This window comes from Scyliorhinus canicula, chromosome 21 (assembly GCF_902713615.1).
Source record: "Scyliorhinus canicula chromosome 21, sScyCan1.1, whole genome shotgun sequence".
NCBI classification, from domain to species: Eukaryota; Metazoa; Chordata; class Chondrichthyes; order Carcharhiniformes; family Scyliorhinidae; genus Scyliorhinus; species Scyliorhinus canicula.
The window spans coordinates 16,718,943-16,738,031 of NC_052166.1; the positions used below are offsets into that span (position 1 = coordinate 16,718,943).

The following is a 19,089-nucleotide window of genomic DNA, read 5'->3' on the forward strand; positions in this document are numbered from 1 at the left end:
GGAGTGACGGATAGGGGTGGGAATGTAGTGCAGAAGGGGACAGAAGTAAATGGGGTCTTTAGGGACTTCTACGAGGAACTGTACCGGTCAGAACCTCCGATGGGGAGAGGGGGGATGGAGAGCTTCATGAACAGGCTATGTTTCCCAAGGGTTCAAGAGGAGCTGGTAGAGGGGCTGGGGGCGCCGATAGAGTTGGAGGAGCTAGTCAGGGGGATTGGACAAATGCAGTCAGGTAAGGCGCCGGGGCCGGACGGGTTCCCGGTGGAATTTTATAAAAAGTATGCGGATCTGGTGGGCCCCGTGTTGGTGCGAGCCTTCAATGAGGCATGGGAGGGGGGGGCTTTGCCCCCGACGATGTCGCGGGCACTGATCTCTCTGATCCTGAAGCGGGATAAGGACCCCTTGCAGTGTGGATCATACAGGCCTATCTCACTCCTCAATGTTGACGCTAAGTTGCTGGCGAAGATCATGGCCACCAGGATAGAGGACTGTGTGCCAGGGGTGATACACGAGGATCAGACAGGATTTGTCAAGGGACGGCAGCTCAACACGAATGTGCGGAGACTGCTAAATGTTATTATGATGCCGGCAGTGGAGGGGGAGGCGGAGATAGTGGTGGCGCTGGATGCGGAGAAAGCATTTGATAGAGTTGAGTGGGGGTACCTGTGGGAGGTGCTGGAGCGGTTTGGATTCGGGGAGGGATTCATCAAATGGGTGAGGCTGCTCTACGCGGCTCCGATGGCAAGTGTAGTTACCAATGGAAGGAGATCGGAGTACTTTAGGCTCTACCGTGGGACCAGGCAGGGGTGCCCCCTGTCCACCTTGCTCTTTGCACTGGCGATTGAACCTTTGGCTATGGCGTTGAGGGAGTCAGGGAGATGGAGGGGTCTGGTGCGGGGTGGGGAGGAACATCGTGTATCGCTGTATGCGGACGACCTGCTGTTGTATGTGGCGGATCCAGAAGGGGGAATGCCGGGGGTGATGGAGCTGTTAGCGGAATTTGGGGGCTTCTCGGGCTATAAGTTAAATTTAGGCAAGAGTGAGGTATTTGTAGTACACCCAGGTGATCAGGAGGAGGGAATTGGGAGACTCCCATTTAAGAGGGCAGTGAAGAGTTTCAGATACCTGGGGGTGCAGGTGGCCAGGAGTTGGGGGACTCTCCATAAGCTTAATTTTACCAGGCTGGTGGAGCAGATGGAGGAGGAATTTAAAAGGTGGGACATGGTACCGCTATCGTTGGCGGGTAGAGTGCAGTCCGTCAAAATGACGGTTCTCCCGAGGTTCTTGTTCCTTTTTCAGTGTTTGCCCATCTTTATCCCTAGGGCCTTTTTTAGAAGGGTGACTAGCAGCATCATGAGCTTTGTTTGGGCGCATGGGACCCCGAGGGTGAAGAGGGTCTTCTTGGAGCGGGGTAGAGATGGGGGGGGGGGGGCTGGCGTTACCCAATCTCTCGGGGTATTATTGGGCGGCCAATGTGTCGATGGTGCGCAAGTGGATAATGGAGGGGGAGGGGGCAGCATGGAAACGGATGGAGAGGGCGTCCTGTGGAGATACAAGCCTGGGGGCCCTGGTAACGGCGCCGTGGCCGCTCCCTCCTACGAGGTATACCACGAGTCCGGTGGTGGCGGCTACCCTCAAGATTTGGGGGCAGTGGAGGCGACATAGGGGAGAAGTGGGGGGCTCGATGGAGGCTCCGTTAAGGGGGAACCATAGGTTCGTCCCGGGGAACATTGATGGGGGATTTCAGGGTTGGCACAGAGCGGGCATCAGACAGCTGAGGGACCTGTTTATTGATGGGAGGTTTGCGAGCCTGGGGGAGTTGGAGGAGAAATTTGGGCTCCCCCCGGGGAACATGTTCAGGTATCTGCAGGTAAAGGCATTTGCTAGACTGCAGGTGGAGGGATTCCCTTCGCTTCCCGCGAGGGGGGTGAGTGACAGGGTGCTTTCGGGGGTTTGGGTCGGAGAGGGGAAGATATCTGATATCTATAAGGTTATGCAGGAGGTGGAGGAGGCGTCAGTAGAGGAGCTGAAAGCTAAGTGGGAGGGGGAACTGGGGGAACAGATCGAAGACGGGACATGGGCTGATGCCCTGGAGAGGGTTAATTCTTCCTCCTCGTGTGCGCGGCTTAGCCTCATCCAATTCAAGGTGCTGCACCGGGCCCACATGACTGGGACGAGGATGAGTAGGTTCTCTGGGGGTGAAGACAGGTGTGTCAGGTGCTCGGGGAGTCCAGCGAACCATGCCCATATGTTCTGGGCATGCCCGGCACTGGAGGAGTTCTGGAGGATGGTGTCGAGGGTGGTGGGATCCAGGGTCAAGCCAGGATGGGGACTCGCGATTTTTGGGGTTGGGGTGGAGCCGGGAGTGCAGGAGGCGAAAGAGGCCGGTGTGCTGTCCTTTGCGTCCCTAGTAGCCCGGCGAAGGATCTTGCTACAGTGGAAGGACGCGAGGCCCCCAAGCGTGGAGACCTGGATCAATGACATGGCGGGTTTCATTAAGCTCGAGAAGGTCAAATTCGCCCTGAGAGGGTCGGTACAAGGGTTCTTTAGGCGGTGGCAACCTTTTCTCGACTTTCTGGCTCAACGATAGGGTACAGGGACAGTAGCAGCAGCAACCCAGGGGGGAAAAGGGGGGAGGGGGGAGGGGGGAGGGGGGAGGGGGGGAGGGAAAAGGGGGGAGGGGGGAGGGAAAAGGGGGGAGGGGGGAGGGAAAAGGGGGGAGGGGGGAGGGAAAAGGGGGGAGGGAAAAGGGGGGGAGGGAAAAGGGGGGAGGGAAAAGGGGGGAGGGAAAAGGGGGGAGGGAAAAGGGGGGGGGCGGACAATGACTATGTTTGTTTATTTAATTTTAATTTATTTTTAAGTTCTTTTGTTGTTCATTGGGGTTGGGGGGTGGGGGGATGTGATACATACGGTCTGGGGGTGTTACAGTTATTATGGGTTATTTTGTTGCATTTCATTGTTTGTCGTTATGTTTTATATTTTCTGTAAAAAATTCCAATAAAAATTATATTTTAAAAAATTTTTAAAAACAGAGAGGCCCCAAACCCTATAAACTCAGCCCACTGTCAATGGAGAGGCCCCAAACCCTATAAACACAGCCCACTGTCAATGGAGAGGCCCCAAACCCTATAAACACAGCCCACTGTCAACAGAGAGGCCCCAAACCCTATAAACTCAGCCCACTGTCAACAGAGAGGCCCCAAACCCTATAAACTCAGCCCACTGTCAACAGAGAGGCCCCAAACCCTATAAACACAGCCCACTGTCAATGGAGAGGCCCCAAACCCTATAAACTCAGCCCACTGTCAACAGAGAGGCCCCAAACCCTATAAATGCAGCCCACTGTCAATGGAGAGGCCCCAAACCCTATAAACACAGCCGACTGTCAACAGAACAACTTCAAACCCTATAAACTCAGCCCACTGTCAACAGGGGATCCCAAATCCTATAAACTCAGCCCACTGTCAACAGGGGATCCCAAATCCTATAAACTCAGCCCACTGTCAATGGAGAGGCCCCAAACCCTATAAATACAGCCCACTGTCAACAGAGAGGCCCCAAACCCTATAAACACAGCCCACTGTCAATGGAGAGGCCCCAAACCCTATAAACACAGCCCACTGTCAATGGAGAGGCCCCAAACCCTATAAATACTGCCCACTGTCAATGGAGAGGCCCCAAACCCTATAAACACAGCCCACTGTCAACAGAGAGGCCCCAAACCCTATAAATACAGCCCACTGTCAACAGAGAGGCCCCCAAACCCTATAAACACAGCCCACTGTTAACAGAGAGGCCCTAAACCCTATAAATACAGCCCACTGTCAACAGAACAACTTCAAACCCTATAAACTCAGCCCACTGTCAACAGGGGATCCCAAATCCTATAAACACAGCCCACTGTCAACAGGGGATCCCAAATCCTATAAACAGAAACCACCGTCAGCAAGGTGTTTTCAAAGCCTATAAACACAGTTTTCAGACTGCACAAAGTACGGCCACCAGTCACCTGCACCACAGCTAACAGGAAGAGGGAGTGTTCACAAACTTACTTTGTTTTTCACTTCGCGGACAAGGTCCAGATATGGCATTCCCGGTTTTACCATCAGCATGTCCGCTCCCTCACGCACATCACGGTCCTACACCAAGAGAGCAATCAGTTAATTTCAACAATGTACTGACACACAGAGAGACTCACACCTTTTAGGTAAACAAAGGCAGTTTTAATGGATTTATATTTGCATTGATAAACATTAGAAATAATGTATAGTTTAAGTGGGTTTAATTTAATGTGTCTGTGCTTGGAAGGATAAAACCCATCATTAGATTCATGCTGTACAAAGGTGTTTATACTCATGGGGGTTGGTTTCTATTGTGCTTAGAAAGGGTTACGACATGAAGATTAAATAGAACAGGCAGGGGTTGCTTAGCAACTAGAGGTCTCTCTCTCTCTCTCTCTCTCTCTCTCTGAACCTACATAGTGAATGAGTCTACAACCTGGATCTGATAGCTTAGTTTGAAGGAAGGCCTCCTTAAAGACAACCAGCTGAAACAGACTCTTTTTCATTTGACTTATTACTTTCACTCCTCTTCGTTTGTCTGTCTCGTGTGTTTTTTGCGTGCATGTGTAGAGGGTGAGAGCAAGTTAAAGTGGGGAATTAGGAATCAGTTAATAGTTAACCAGTTATATATGCTGCACATTTCATTATGTTCCTTGCTATAAATTAAAAGTAATTGTCAATGCCAGATTCATCAGTCACATTCACAAGACAGCCCCGAACGTCACCCAAGCACAACGCAATGCCATTCGCACTCTCAAGACCAACCGCAACATCGTAATCAAACCAGCAGACAAAAGAGGGGCCACCGTCATACTGAACAGAACAGACTACTGCAAAGAAGTGTACCGACAACTCAACAACCAGGAACACTACAGACAGTTACCCTCAGATCCGACCAAGGAACACACTCGCCAACTCAATAGACTGATCAAGACCTTGGATCCAGACCTTCGGAGCACCCTACGTGCTCTCATCCCACGCATTCCCCGCGTTGGAGATCTTTACTGCCTCCCGAAAATACACAAGGCCAACACACCAGGCCGTCCTATCGCATCAGGCAATGGGACCCTGTGTGAGAACCTCTCTGGCTGTATCGATGGCACCTTGAAACCCATTGTACAAGGAATGCCCAGCTTCTGTCACGACACAATGGACTTCCTACAGAAACTCAGCACCCATGGACCAGTTGAACCAGGAACATTCCTCGTCACAATAGACGTCTCGGCACTCTACACCAGCAACCCCCATGACAACGGCAACAGCCTCAGTACTCAACACCGAAAACGCAATTCTGCAACTCATCCGCTTTGTTCTGGATCACAACATCTTCACCTTCGACAACAAGTTCTTCATCCAGACGCACGGAACAGCCATGGGGACCACATTCGCACCCCAATATGCCAACATCTTCATGCACAAGTTTGAACAAGACCTCCTCACCGCACAACCAACGTTATATACCAGATACATCAATGACATTTTTTTCTATTGGATCCACGGCGAAGAATCACTGAAACGACTACACAATGACATCAATAATCCATCCCACCATCAGACTCACCATGGACTACTTTCTAAAATAGGTTGCATTCTTGGACACACTCATCTCCATCAAGGACGGTCACCTCGGGACTTCGCTTTACCGCAAGCCCACGGATAACCTCACGATGCTCCACTTCTCCAGCTTTCACCCGAAACACATTAAAGAAGCCATCCCCTGAGGACAAGCCCTCCGTATACACAGCATCTGCTCAGACGAGGAGGAGCGTAACAGATATCTATAGATGCTGAAAGATGCCCTTGTACGAACGGGATATGGCGCTCAACTCATCGATCGGCAGTTCCAATGCGCCACAGCAAAACACCGCACCGACCTCCTCAGAAGACAAACACGGGACACAACCGACTGAGTACCCTTCGTCGTCCAGTATTTCCCCGGAGCGGAGAAACTACGACATCTTCTTCGCAGCCTTCAACACTTCATCAATGAAGATGAACATCTTGCCAAGGTCATCCCCACACCCCCACTACTTGCCTTCAAACAACCGCGCAACCTCAAACAAACCATTGTTTGCAACAAACTACCCAGCCTTCAGAACAACGACCTCAACACCACACAACCATGCCATGGCAATCTCTGCAAGACGTGCCAGATCATCGATATGGGTATCAACATTACACGTGAGATACCACCCACCAGATACACGGTACATACTCGTGCGACTCGGCCAATGGTGTCTACCTAATACGCTACAGGAAAGGATGTCCCGAAGCGTGGTACATTGGCAAAACCATGCAGACGCTGCGACAACGGATGAACAGACATCTTGCCAAGGTCATCCAGAAACGTTCCCTTCCAATCGGGGAACACTTCAGCGTTCCCTTCCAATCGGGGAACACTTCAGCAGTCAAGGGCATTCAGCCTCTGATCTCCGGGTAAGCGTTCTCCAAGGTGGCCTTCAGGACACGCGACAACGGAAAATCGCCAGGCAGAAACGTATAGCCAAGTTCCGCACACATGAGTACTGACTCAACCGGGACCTTGGATTCATGTCGTATTACATTCATCCCCCACCATCTGGCCTGGGCTTGCGAAATCCTACCAACTGTCCTGGCTTGAGACAATTCACACCTCTTTAACCTGGGGTTACCCCTATCTCTGGATCTGTAAAGACTTAATCACCTGCAAATGTTCACATTCTAAGCATCGTCTTGCATCTTTGACTTTGTCTATATATATGTTTCTGGAACATACCTCTTCATTCACCTGAGGAAGGAGCAGTGCTCCGAAAGCTAGTGTTTGAAACAAACCTGTTGGATTTTAACCTGGTGTTGTAAGACTTCTTACTATGTTTTAATCGACTGGGTTTAAGGGAACAGAGACCAAGGTATTGTTCCGAAGAATTCAAGGAAGAATATGCAAAGTGTTCTGTTAAAGAGAAAATTGCAGTAACCAGATTTAAAGTGGGACAGCAGCCGTCAAAAGTCAATCAAACATTTGATGCCATTTAAATACAGTCTGGGGATTGAGAGTTACAGCAATTGTGAGCAGTTTGCATAGCAGTTAAGACAAAGAAATCCGGTCGGTGCTAAATCCTGGACTGGATTTACTGTTAAAAGTGGAGCGGAAGTTTTGTTTAAAAGTGTCACTCTGAGCTTGTACCAGTCCCACTTGACCCGGAGGCGCAACACAGGTGAAATTATATTTAATTTAAAATGCCCAATAAACTACAGTCACTATGTAACTTTCACACAAGTAACCTTTTATTATTGTTACACCACCCTGTGAAAGTGGGCAGTCAATTCCAGTCATCTTGTGTGCCTAAAAGGGATTTTGTGATAATGAGACCATTGTAGATTAAGATGTACTTTGTAATCCGTGTTAATCCTAAAACCTGTGTAATTGTAAAGCTAAGGGGGAGTAATTAGATATTGCATCATAATCCAATTTTATCATGTTTAATAAAATGTTTTTTTTTCTTGTTGTTAAAACTAATTAGCAGTCCCATGACTCTGTTCCCTGATGTTTTATTTACAAAAAGTAGAAGTTAGTCTCTTGAGCCAGGGTTCCATTCTAGGATCGTCCTGCCCAGTTATAACATCAACTGGGGTCCGTAACACACCCCAACTGTGCACAATCCCAATAACCAGCGTGAGCCATGGATTACTGCCCTATCCGCAATAACCTTTAACATCACCATGACACTCAGCATCAACAGCACTCTATCCTAGAAGGCCCTCAGCTAGCTCAGCACAACGTTATATATCCATTTCGACAGCCTGGTCTATTGATCCTCTCATTTATTTGTTCCCGGGGGAGATCTTGGCAGGATTGGCATTGCCTATCCTAAGCTGCCCTGAAAGGGGATGGTGGTCTTTGTTTGTATAGCAGAATGGTTTCAGAGGGTATGACGAGACACTGTGCTGAAAACTCCAGATTTCTTTCATTCGTAAATAATTGCTTTTGTGCACATTCCTTTCCCCAGGCTCGGTCTACAACCTGCCATGGTGGAATCTAAAAACAAAGTCCAAGCGACGACACCAGAAGACCCGTTAACATGTGTGTAACTTGACAAAAATACAGAAACCATGACTACAATTCACACAGTAACCTTCCCCAACTGCACCCTGCGCACTAACATTCTTCCCCACCGCCCCCCACCCCAGCACAAACTCCCTGCAACTAATTTAAATATTAATTGTAAGGATGTTTGTGTTACTGACAAGGCTGCCATATGTTGCAAAACTGTATTTAACCGCAGAGAGGGTATTGGGACCTTGTTCACGCAGCCCTGCTTTGTGTGGTGAAGGTGCTCCTCCCACAACGTCAACTGGCCAGTGTTGGCACAGACGTGGCACAGACGTGGCACAGATGTGGCAGGGCTCTTCTCATACCGTCTGAGATTGTACCATTGCCTAAAAAGGGAGGAATTGTTAATCAAAGTAATCACAGGCCAGTTAGCTTAACTTTGGTTGTGGACAAGTTAGAATTATAGAATCCATACAGTGCAGACAGGGGAATGGGACAACTCATCGCCGCCGACTCGTCGCCAGCCCAACTCATCGCCAGCCCAACTCATCGCCAGCCCAACTCATCGCCAGCCCAACTCATCGCCAGCCCAACTCATCGCCAGCCCAACTCATCGCCAGCCCAACTCATCGCCAGCCCAACTCATCGCCAGCCCAACTCATCGCCAGCCCAACTCATCGCCAGCCCAACTCATCGCCAGCCCAACTCATCGCCAGCCCAGAGGCTTTTTCAGCCCATCGAGTCTGCACCGGCCCTCTGAAAGAGACCCTACCTAAGCTCACGCCCCCACCCTATACTCATAACCCAGTAACCCCAACTAAACCTTTTGGGCACTAAGGGGTAATTTAGCATGGCCAGTCCACCTAACGTTCACATCTTTGGACTGTGGGAGGAAACCGGAGGAAACCCACACAGACACAGGGAAAACGTGCAAACTCCACACAGACAGTCACCAAAGGTCGGAATTGAACCAGGGTCCCTGGCGCAGTGAGGAACCAACTCTGAGGAATAGTATAAACCTTCATTAATCAGGCAAAGTCAGTATGGATTTATTCAGGTCGCCCTACTCAAACTTGCTTGAATTGTTTGAAGTGGTGACAAGTGGGGCTGATGCAAAGTAAATGGCTTCTGCATTTTTTAATTCATTCATGGGATGTGGGCGTCGCTGGCTGGACCAGCATTTATTGCATTTAGGAGTCAGCCGGGTAGGGATGACAGATTTCCTTTCCTAAAGGACATTTGTAATGTTTACATTTGTAAACCGGATGTTTTTTACAACAATCGACAATGGTTTTTATGGCCATCATTGGACTTTTAATTCCAGATTTTTATTGAATTCAAATTTCACCATCTGCCGTGGAGGGATTTGAACCTGCGTCCCCAGAGATTTACCCTGAGTGTCTGGATTACTAGTCCAGTGGCAATGCAGGTCAACAAAATAAAAGCCCTCGGGACCCAAGGAAAGGGGTAAATTAAATGCAAAATTGGCTTTGTGGCAAAAAGCAACGGCTAGACGGATGTGTTTGCCACTGGAAGGCTCTTTCCAGTGGGGTTCTGCAGCACTCAGTAACTTGCTTTTAGTGATGATTTTAACTCAAATGTAGGGGACAAGCTTCAGACTGCAGGAAGAATAGACATTGGACTACTGGAAAATGTGGCTGGAGAAGTAATAATAGGAAACAAAGAAATGGCAAAGGAACTAAATAGTTACTTTGCATCAGTCTTCACGGTGGAAGACACCAGTGGGATGCTCGAGCTCCAGGAGAATCATGGGGCAGAGGTGAGTGCAGTGGCCATCACTAAGGAGAAGGTCTGGGGAAAACTGAAAGGTGGACTATACCCCAGGGTTCTTAAAGAGATGGCTGAGGAGATCGTGGAGGCATTGGTGGTGATTTTTCAGGAATCACTAGAGTCAAGAAGGGTCCCAGAGGACTGGAAAGTGGCTAGTGTAACACCGCTGTTTAAGAAGGGAGGGAGGCAGAAGACTGGCAATTATAGGCCGGTTAGCCTGACTTTGGTCACTGGTAAGATTTTAGAGTCTGTTATTAAAGATGAGATCGCGAGTACTTCGAAGTGCGTAATAAAATGGGACTGAGTCAGCACGGCTTTGTCAAAGGGAGGTCATGTCTGAAAAATCTGTTAGAGTTCTTTGAAGAAGTAACAAGGAAGTTAGACAAAGGAGGACCAGTGGATGTGATTTATTTAGATTTCCAGAAGACCTTCAACAAGGTGCCGCATAGGAGACTGTTAAATAAGTTAAGAGCCCATGGTGTTAAGGGTCAGATCCTGGCATGGATAGAGGATTGGCTGACTGGCAGAAAGTGGGGATAAAGGGGTCTTTGTCAGGATGGCAGCCGGTGACTAGTGGTGTGCGTCTGGGGGTCTGCGCTGGGACCGCAACTTTTCACAATATACATGAATGATCTGGAAGAAGGAACTGAAGGCACTGTTGCTAAGTTTTCAGATGATACAAAGATCTGTAGATGGGCAGGTAGTATTGAGGAAGCAGGGGGGCTGTAGAAGGATTTGGACAGGCTAGGAGAGTGGGCAAAGAAGTGGCAGATGGAATACAATGTGGAATAGTGTGAGGTTATGCATTTTGGAAGGAGAAATGTAGGCATAGACTATTTTCTAAATGGGGAAATGTTTAGGAAATCAGAAGCACAAAGGGACTTGGGAGTCCTTGGGCGCGATTCTCCGCAAATGCGGCGAATCGTAAAGGCTGCCGTGAAACGTGGGACCCGATTCTCCCCCCCCGGGCGGGGCTAGCAGGGGGGCCCCGTGAAGCACGGCATCGCGGACTTAGCGACCGTCGCTAAGTCCGCACGGCAAGCGTCACGCCGGCTGACGCGCATGATGATGTCAGCCGCGCATGCGCGGGTTGGACGGCTCCAACTCGCGCATGCGCGGGGGGGTCATCTCCAGTTTTGGGCCCATATCCAAGGATGGATGTGATGGCCTTAGAAAGAGTCCAGAGGAGGTTTATAAGAATGATCCCTGGAATGAAGAGCTTGTCGTATGAGGAACAGTTGAGGACTCTGGGTCTGTACGGGCGGCACGGTAGCACAGTGGTTAGCACTATTGCTTCACAGTGCCAGGGTCCCTGGTTCGATGCCAGGCTTGGGTCATTGTCTTTGTGGAGTATGTACGTTCTCCCCGTGTCTGGGTGGGTTTCCTCCGGGTGCTCCGGTTTCCTCCCACAAGTTCCGAAAGACGTGCTGTCTGGTAATTTGGACATAAAATGCTGGGTTGTTCATGGGGATGGGGCGAATGTATATGATTGTTAATATTATTGTTATTTTCGGTATTTTACTAAGGTGCGTTATTGTTGTATAAAATCAAAATTTCTCAATAAAAATTATTTAAAAAAAGAAAAAGGTAATTTGGACATTCTGAATTCTCCCTATGTGTACCCAAACAGGCGCCGGAATGTGGCAACAAGGGGCTTTTCACAGTAACTTAATTGCAGTGTTATTGTAAGCCTGCTTGTGACAATAAAGATTATTGTATTATTATATACTCGTTGGAGTTTAGAAGGATAAGGGGGGATCTTATTGAAACTTACAAGTTACTGCGAGGCCTGGATAGAGTGGACGTGGAGAGGATGTTTCCACTTGGAGGAAAAACTAGAAGCAGAGGACACAATCTCAGACTAAAGGGACGATCCTTTAAAACAGAGATGAGAAGGAATTTCTTCAGCCAGAGGATGGTGGAATCTGTGGAACTCTTTACCTCACAAGGCTGTGGAGGCCAAATCACCGAGTGTCTTTCAGACAGAGATAGATAGATTCTTGATTAATAAGGGGATCAGGGGTTATGGGGAAAAGGCAGGAGAATGGGGATGAGAAAAATATCAGCCACGATTGAATGGCGGAGCAGACTCGATGGGCCGAGTGGCCTAATTCTGCTCCCATGTCATATGGTCTCAGATACAGATGGGCTGATCAGTTGGGCAGAAAGTGAAAAATGGGATTCAATCTGGAGAATTGCGAAGTAATGCACTTTGGAAGATGCTGCACAGCAATTGGAAGACACAATATAAAAGGGGAGGATACAGAGTCACGTGGAGGAATAGAGGAAGCTTGGAGTGCATGTCCACAGAGCCTCACAAGTAGCAGGATATGTCAATTAGGAGGTTATCATAGAATTTACAGTGCAGAAGGAGGCCATTCAGCCCATCGAGTCTGCACCGGCTCCTGGAAAGAGCACCCTACCCAAGGTCAACACCTCCCCCTATCCCAACAACCCAGCAACCCCACCCAACACTAAGGGCAATTTTGGACGCTAAGGGCAAATTATCATGGCCAACCCACCTAACCTGCACATCTTTGGACTGTGGGAGGAAACCGGAGCACCCGGAGGAAACCCACGCAGACAGGGGGAGGATGTGCAGACTCCGCACAGACAGTGACCCAAGCCGGAATCGAACCTGGGACCCTGGAGCTGTGAAGCCATTGTGCTAGCCACAATGCTACCGTGCTGCCCACGGTTAAGAAGGCATATGGTGTGATTTCCTTTGTTTCTTGAGGCATAGACTATAAGAGCAGGGAGACCACACTTGAAGTGTACAAAACACCAGTTAGATCACAGCTGGAGTACTGCGTACAGTTCTGGTCACCTCATTTTGGGGTTGCATCAGAGAGAATACGGAGATTACTGAGGATATTTGCCAGGTCTGGAAAGCTTTAGTTACGAAGATCAATTGGATAGACTGAGATTTTCTTTAGAACAGAGGGGGTTGAAGAGTGACTTAACTGAAATGGACAGAATTATGAGGGGTCTGGACAGAGTAAATAGGGGCAAACCTTAGCAGAGAAACAACAGGACAGCAATTTACAGCATTGGGTTGAAGAATTGGAGGAGAGATGAGGGAACATTTTCCACCAGAGGGTGGAATCTGAAATTCACTGCTTGAAAGAAGCTGAAACTCTCGCCAGATTTAAAATATACTTGGGTGCGTCCTTACTTGAAGAGCTGTGAGCCGCAGGGCTCGGGATTTGAGTGCAGGACGGTAGGATTGGATTGGGAAAGTTTTCATCGACTGACACAGATTCAATGGGCTGAATGCCATAAATTTTCAATGATTCTGCTCCAACTTCGAAACTCAGCTTGTGCTATGGCTGCTCGAACTACATGGACACAGACTTACCACAGCTCGTATCGCCAACCCTCTGGCACCTGGCGGCAGTTGGTAACATCTCCGATCTCCAAAGGCCGGCTTTGACTGGGCTGCATCACTGATGGAAAAGGACATTGAATTAAACAGCGTCTACAGCAAAATAATAGGCCATTCAAACCAATTGTCAATGTCTGCACAAAGCTCCTCGAACACTCATCGCGCCTTCCCATACGTTCCTCACATCCCTGTATTCCCGGTATGCCCTGTATTCCCTGTGCTCCTTGAGTGCATCAACCGAACCATCAATGTGGAAATGCTAACCTGCTTCATTCAGTCCATGTGCCAGCAGCTCCCACACACACATCCTTACTGTGAAACCCCCCCCCCCCCCCCGCAGCACCCAGACCTCGCCGCGGCACCCTGACCTCCCCGCAGCACCCTAACCTCCCCGCAGCACCCTGACCCCCCCCAGCACCCTGACCTCCCCGCAGCACCCTGACCTCCCCGCAGCACCCTGACCCCCCCCCCCGCAGCACCCTGACCCCCCCGCAGCAGCCTGACCCCCCCCCCCCACGGCACCCTCATCCCCCCAGCACCCTGACCTCCCCGCAGCACCCTAACCTCCCCGCAGCACCCTGACCCCCCCCAGCACCCTGACCTCCCCGCAGCACCCTGACCTCCCCGCAGCACCCTGACCCCCCCCCGCAGCACCCTGACCCCCCCCCGCAGCAACCTGACCCCACCCCCCCCCCCGCGGCACCCTGACCCCCCCAGCACCCTGACCTCCCCGCAGCACCCTGACCTCCCCGCAGCACCCTGACCACCCCCCCGCAGCACCCTGACCACTCCCCCGCAGCACCCTGACCCTCCCCCGCAGCACCCTGACCTCCCCGCAGCACCCTGACCTCCCCGCAGCACCCTGACCACCCCGCAGCACCCTGACCACCCCCCCGCAGCACCCTGACCTCCCCGCAGCACCCTGACCTCCCCGCAGCACCCTGACCTCCCCGCAGCACCCTGACCCCCCCCCGCAGCACCCTGACCACCCCCCCGCAGCACCCTGACCCCTCCCCCCCCCGCGGCACCCTGACCCCCCCAGCACCCTGACCTCCCCGCAGCACCCTGACCACCCCCCCGCAGCACCCTGACCACTCCCCCGCAGCACCCTGACCCCTCCCCCCGCAGCACCCTGACCACTCCCCCGCAGCACCCTGACCCCCCCAGCACCCTGACCTCCCGCAGCACCCTGACCACCCCCCCGCAGCACCCTGACCACTCCCCCGCAGCACCCTGACCCTCCCCCTCAGCAGCCTGACCCCCCCGCAGCACCCTGACCCTCCCCCGCAGCACCCTGACCCTCCCCCTCAGCACCCTGACCCCCCTGCAGCACCCTGACCCTCCCCCGCAGCACCCTGACCCTCCCCCGCAGCACCCTGACCTCCCCGCAGCACCCTGACCTCCCCGCAGCACCCTGACCCCCCCTCCCCGCAGCACCCTGACCCCCCTGCAGCACCCTGACCCCACCCACAGCACCCTGACCCCCCCCCGCAGCACCCTGACCCCCCCCGCAGCACCCTGACCCTCCCTGCAGCACCCTGACCTCCCCGCAGCACCCTGACCCCCCCTCCCCGCAGCACCCTGACCCTCCCCCGCAGCACCCTGACCCCACCCACAGCACCCTGACCCCACCCACAGCACCCTGACCCCCCCCACAGCACCCTGACCCTTCCTGCAGCACACTGACCCCCCCACAGCACCCTGACCCTCCCCCTCAGCAGCCTGACCCCCCCGCAGCACCCTGACCCCCCCGCAGCACCCTGACCACCCCACCACAGCACCCTGACCTCCCCCCGCAGCACCCTGACCCCCCCCCCCCCCCCCCCCCGCAGCACCCTGACCCCCCCCGCAGCACCCTGACCCCCCCCGCAGCACCCTGACCCCCCCCGCAGCACCCTGACCCCCCGCAGCACCCTGACCCCTCCCGCAGCACCCTGACCCCTCCCGCAGCACCCTGACCCCCCCCGCAGCACCCTGACCCCCCGCAGCACCCTGACCACTCCCGCAGCACCCTGACCCCTCCCCCCGCAGCACCCTGACCCCTCCCCCCGCAGCACCCTGACCCCTCCCGCAGCACCCTGACCCCTCCCGCAGCACCCTGACCCCCCCCGCAGCACCCTGACCCCCCGCAGCACCCTGACCACTCCCGCAGCACCCTGACCCCTCCCCCCGCAGCACCCTGACCCCTCCCCCCGCAGCACCCTGACCCTCCCCGCAGCACCCTGACCCTCCCCCGCAGCACCCTGACCTTCCCCCGCAGCACGCTGACCCTCTCCCGCAGCACCCTGACCCTCCCCGCAGCACCCTGACCCTCCCTGCAGCACCCTGACCCTCCCTGCAGCACCCTGACCCTCCCTGCAGCACCCTGACCCTCCCCCGCAGCACCCTGACCCTCCCCCTCAGCAGCCTGACCCCCCCGCAGCACCCTGACCCTCCCCCGCAGCACCCTGACCCTCCCCCTCAGCACCCTGACCCCCCTGCAGCACCCTGACCCTCCCCCGCAGCACCCTGACCCTCCCCCTCAGCACCCTGACCCCCCCGCAGCACCCTGACCCCCCCGCAGCATCCTGACCCTCCCCCTCAGCACCCTGACCCCCCTGCAGCACACTGACCCCCCCCAGCACCCTGACCACTCCCACAGCACCCTGACCCCTCCCCCCGCAGCACCCTGACCCTCCCCGCAGCACCCTGACCCCCCCCGCAGCACCCTGACCCCCCGCAGCACCCTGACCCCCCCCCGCAGCACCCTGACCCCCCCCGCAGCACCCTGACCCTCCCCGCAGCAGCCTGACCCTCCCCTCAGCACCCTGACCCTCCCCGCAGCACCCTGACCCGCCCGCAGCACCCTGACCCCCCCCCCGCAGCACCCTGACCCCCCCCGCAGCACCCTGACCCTCCCCGCAGCAGCCTGACCCTCCCCTCAGCACCCTGACCCTCCCCGCAGCACCCTGACCGCCCGCAGCACCCTGACCACTCCCGCAGCACCCTGACCCCTCCCCCCACAGCACCCTGACCCTCCCCGCAGCACCCTGACCCTCCCCGCAGCACCCTGACCCTCCCCGCAGCACCCTGACCCTCCCCGCAGCACCCTGACCCTCCCCGCAGCACCCTGTCCCCCCCGCAGCACCCTGACCTCCCCGCAGCACCCTGACCCTCCCGCAGCACCCTGACCTCCCCGCAGCACCCTGACCCTCTCCTGCAGCACCCTGACTCTCCCCGCAGCACCCTGACCCTCTCCTGCAGCACCCTGACCCTCCCCGCAGCACCCTGACCCTCCCCGCAGCACCCTGTCCCCCCCGCAGCACCCTGACCCTCTCCTGCAGCACCCTGACTCTCCCCTCAGCACCCTGACCCCCCCGCAGCACCCTGACCCTCCCCCCGCAGTACCCTGACCCCCCCCCGCAGCCCCCTGACCCCCCCGCAGCCCCCTGACCCTCCCCTCAGCACCCTGACCCTCCCCCCGCAGTACCCTGACCCCCGCAGAACCCTGACCCCCTCCCCTGCAGCACCCTGACCCTCCCCACTGCACCCTGACCCCTCCCCACTACACCCAGACGCTCCCCGCAGCACCCTGATCCCCCCCGCAGACCCCTGTCCCTCCTCGCAGCACCCTGACCCTCCCCGCAGCACCCTGATCCCCCCCCGCAGACCCCTGTCCCTCCTCGCAGCACCCTGACCCTCCCCGCAGCACCCTGACCCCCCTGCAGCACCCTGACCATCCCTGCAGCACCCTGACCCTCCCCGCAGCACTCTGACCCCCCCCCCCGCAGCACCCTGACCCCCCCCCCGCAGCCCCCTGACCCCCCCGCAGCCCCCTGTACCTCCCTGCAGCACCCTGACACCCCCGCAGCATCCTGACTCCCCCCCGCAGCACCCTGACCCTCCCCGCAGCACCCTGACACCGCCCCCCCGCAGCACCCTGACCCCCCCGCAGCACCCTGACCCTCCCCGCAGCACCCTGACACCGCCCCCCCGCAGCACCCTGACACCCCCGCAGCACCCTGACCCCCCCGCCGCCCCGACCCCCCCCGCAGCCCCCTGTCCCTCCCTGCAGCACCCTGACCCCCCCCCCCCCCCCCCCCCCCCCCGCAAAGCACAGACTCTCCCAGACCCACATTGCAATACAGACCTGTGCAGATCCACACTGCAGCACACAGACCTACGCAGGCCTGCATTGCAGCACACAGACCTACGCAGGCCCGCATTGCAGCACACAGACCTACAACGGCCTGCATTGCAGCACACAGACCTACGCAGGCCCGCATTGCAGCACACAGACCTACGCAGGCCCGCATTGCAGCACACAGACCTACGCAGGCCCGCATTGCAGCACACAGACCTACGCAGGCCCGCATTGCAGCACACAGACCTACACAGGCCCGCATTGCAGCACACAGACCTATGCAGGCCCGCATTGCAACACACAGACCTACACAGACCTGCACTGCAGCGCACAAATCTACACAGACCCGCACTGCAGCGCACAGACCTACACAGACCCGCACTGCAGCGCACAGATCTACACAGACCCGCACTGCAGCACACAGATCTACACAGACCCGCACTGCAGCGCACAGACCTACACAGACCCGCACTGCAGCGCACAGACCCACACTGCAGCGCACAGATCTACACAGACCCGCACTGCAGCGCACAGACCTACACAGACCCGCACTGCAGCGCACAGATCTACACAGACCCGCACTGCAGCACACAGATCTACACAGACCCACACTGCAGCGCACACACCTACACATACCCGCACTGCAGCGCACACACCTACACATACCCGCACTGCAGCGCACAGATACACATCAACCTGCAGTAAACCACACAGATTTGAACATGCTGAAACTCACCGGAAAGGTCCGTAGAAACAGGAAGCAAATTTTGCGCTGTAGCTCAGCAATGCAACCTACAGGGGCAACACAACAGTGTTAAAGATCCATCCCCATTCACACAGCTTATAAACCCCAACACCTCACCTCAACTGAACCCCTTCTCACCTGACCTCCCCCCTCGTTCCCACCCTCATTATAGGCACATGGTAGCACAGTGGTTAGCACAGTTGCTTCACAGCACCAGGGTCCCGGGTTCAATGCCCGGCATGAGTCACTGTCTGTGCAGAGTCTGCACATTTTCCCCGTGTCTGCGTGGGTTTCCTCCGGACGCTCCGGTTTTCTCCCACAAGTTCCGAAAGTCATGCTTGTTAAGTGAATTGGACATTCTGAGTTGTCCCTCAGTGTTCTCCAACAGTCGCCTGAATGTGGCGACTAATGGATTTTCACAGTGGCTTCATTGCAGTGTTAATGTAAGCCTACTTGTGACACTAATAAAGATCATTATTGATATGTCTTGATCAGTGTACTAAATCTGACACAAACCAGAAGGCTGGAGTTTCGAACCTCGGTCTGTGCTGAGCTGTGTTGTCAGCCGGGGACACATTTGGGCATTAACACTCGGTTCAGTGTTCGGAAGAGGACACATTGGCCAGAATTACCGTCTCTCAGCCAATCAGATTTTGCAGGAACAAGCCCAGATGGGAACAATGGTTTCATCCCAATATCATAGCCAAACTGTATGCTTGAGAATCCATGATTACTTTCTGACATACTGGAGGGCTATTTTATTACAATCCCAGACCAGGCACAACAGTTGCTAGTGTAGAAGTCAATATTTTTCCTGCTTCTTGCCTGTGGTAGAAAGACTCAACAAAGTTTGTTCCGACAAAATAACTAGTCTTTATTTACGAAAAGACTGCATGCAGTATTGGCTGCAACTTGAGTTTAGAGAGCAGTTGTTACAAACTGCTCATTCCTCCT

General features: G+C 54.5%; 1 protein-coding gene across 1 annotated transcript in view; it reads right to left on the reverse strand.

Annotated features, from left to right (window-relative positions):
• Positions 1-19,089, reverse strand: part of alad (aminolevulinate dehydratase) — a 77,984-nt gene that overhangs the window by 23,338 nt on the left and 35,557 nt on the right. The window contains exons 8-10 of the mRNA XM_038782232.1: positions 18,127-18,182; positions 13,241-13,328; positions 4,053-4,139 (exon numbers count right to left, since the gene is read on the reverse strand). Coding sequence (XP_038638160.1) covers positions 4,053-4,139; positions 13,241-13,328; positions 18,127-18,182 — 231 coding nt within the window. The remainder of the gene's footprint in view (positions 1-4,052; positions 4,140-13,240; positions 13,329-18,126; positions 18,183-19,089) is intronic.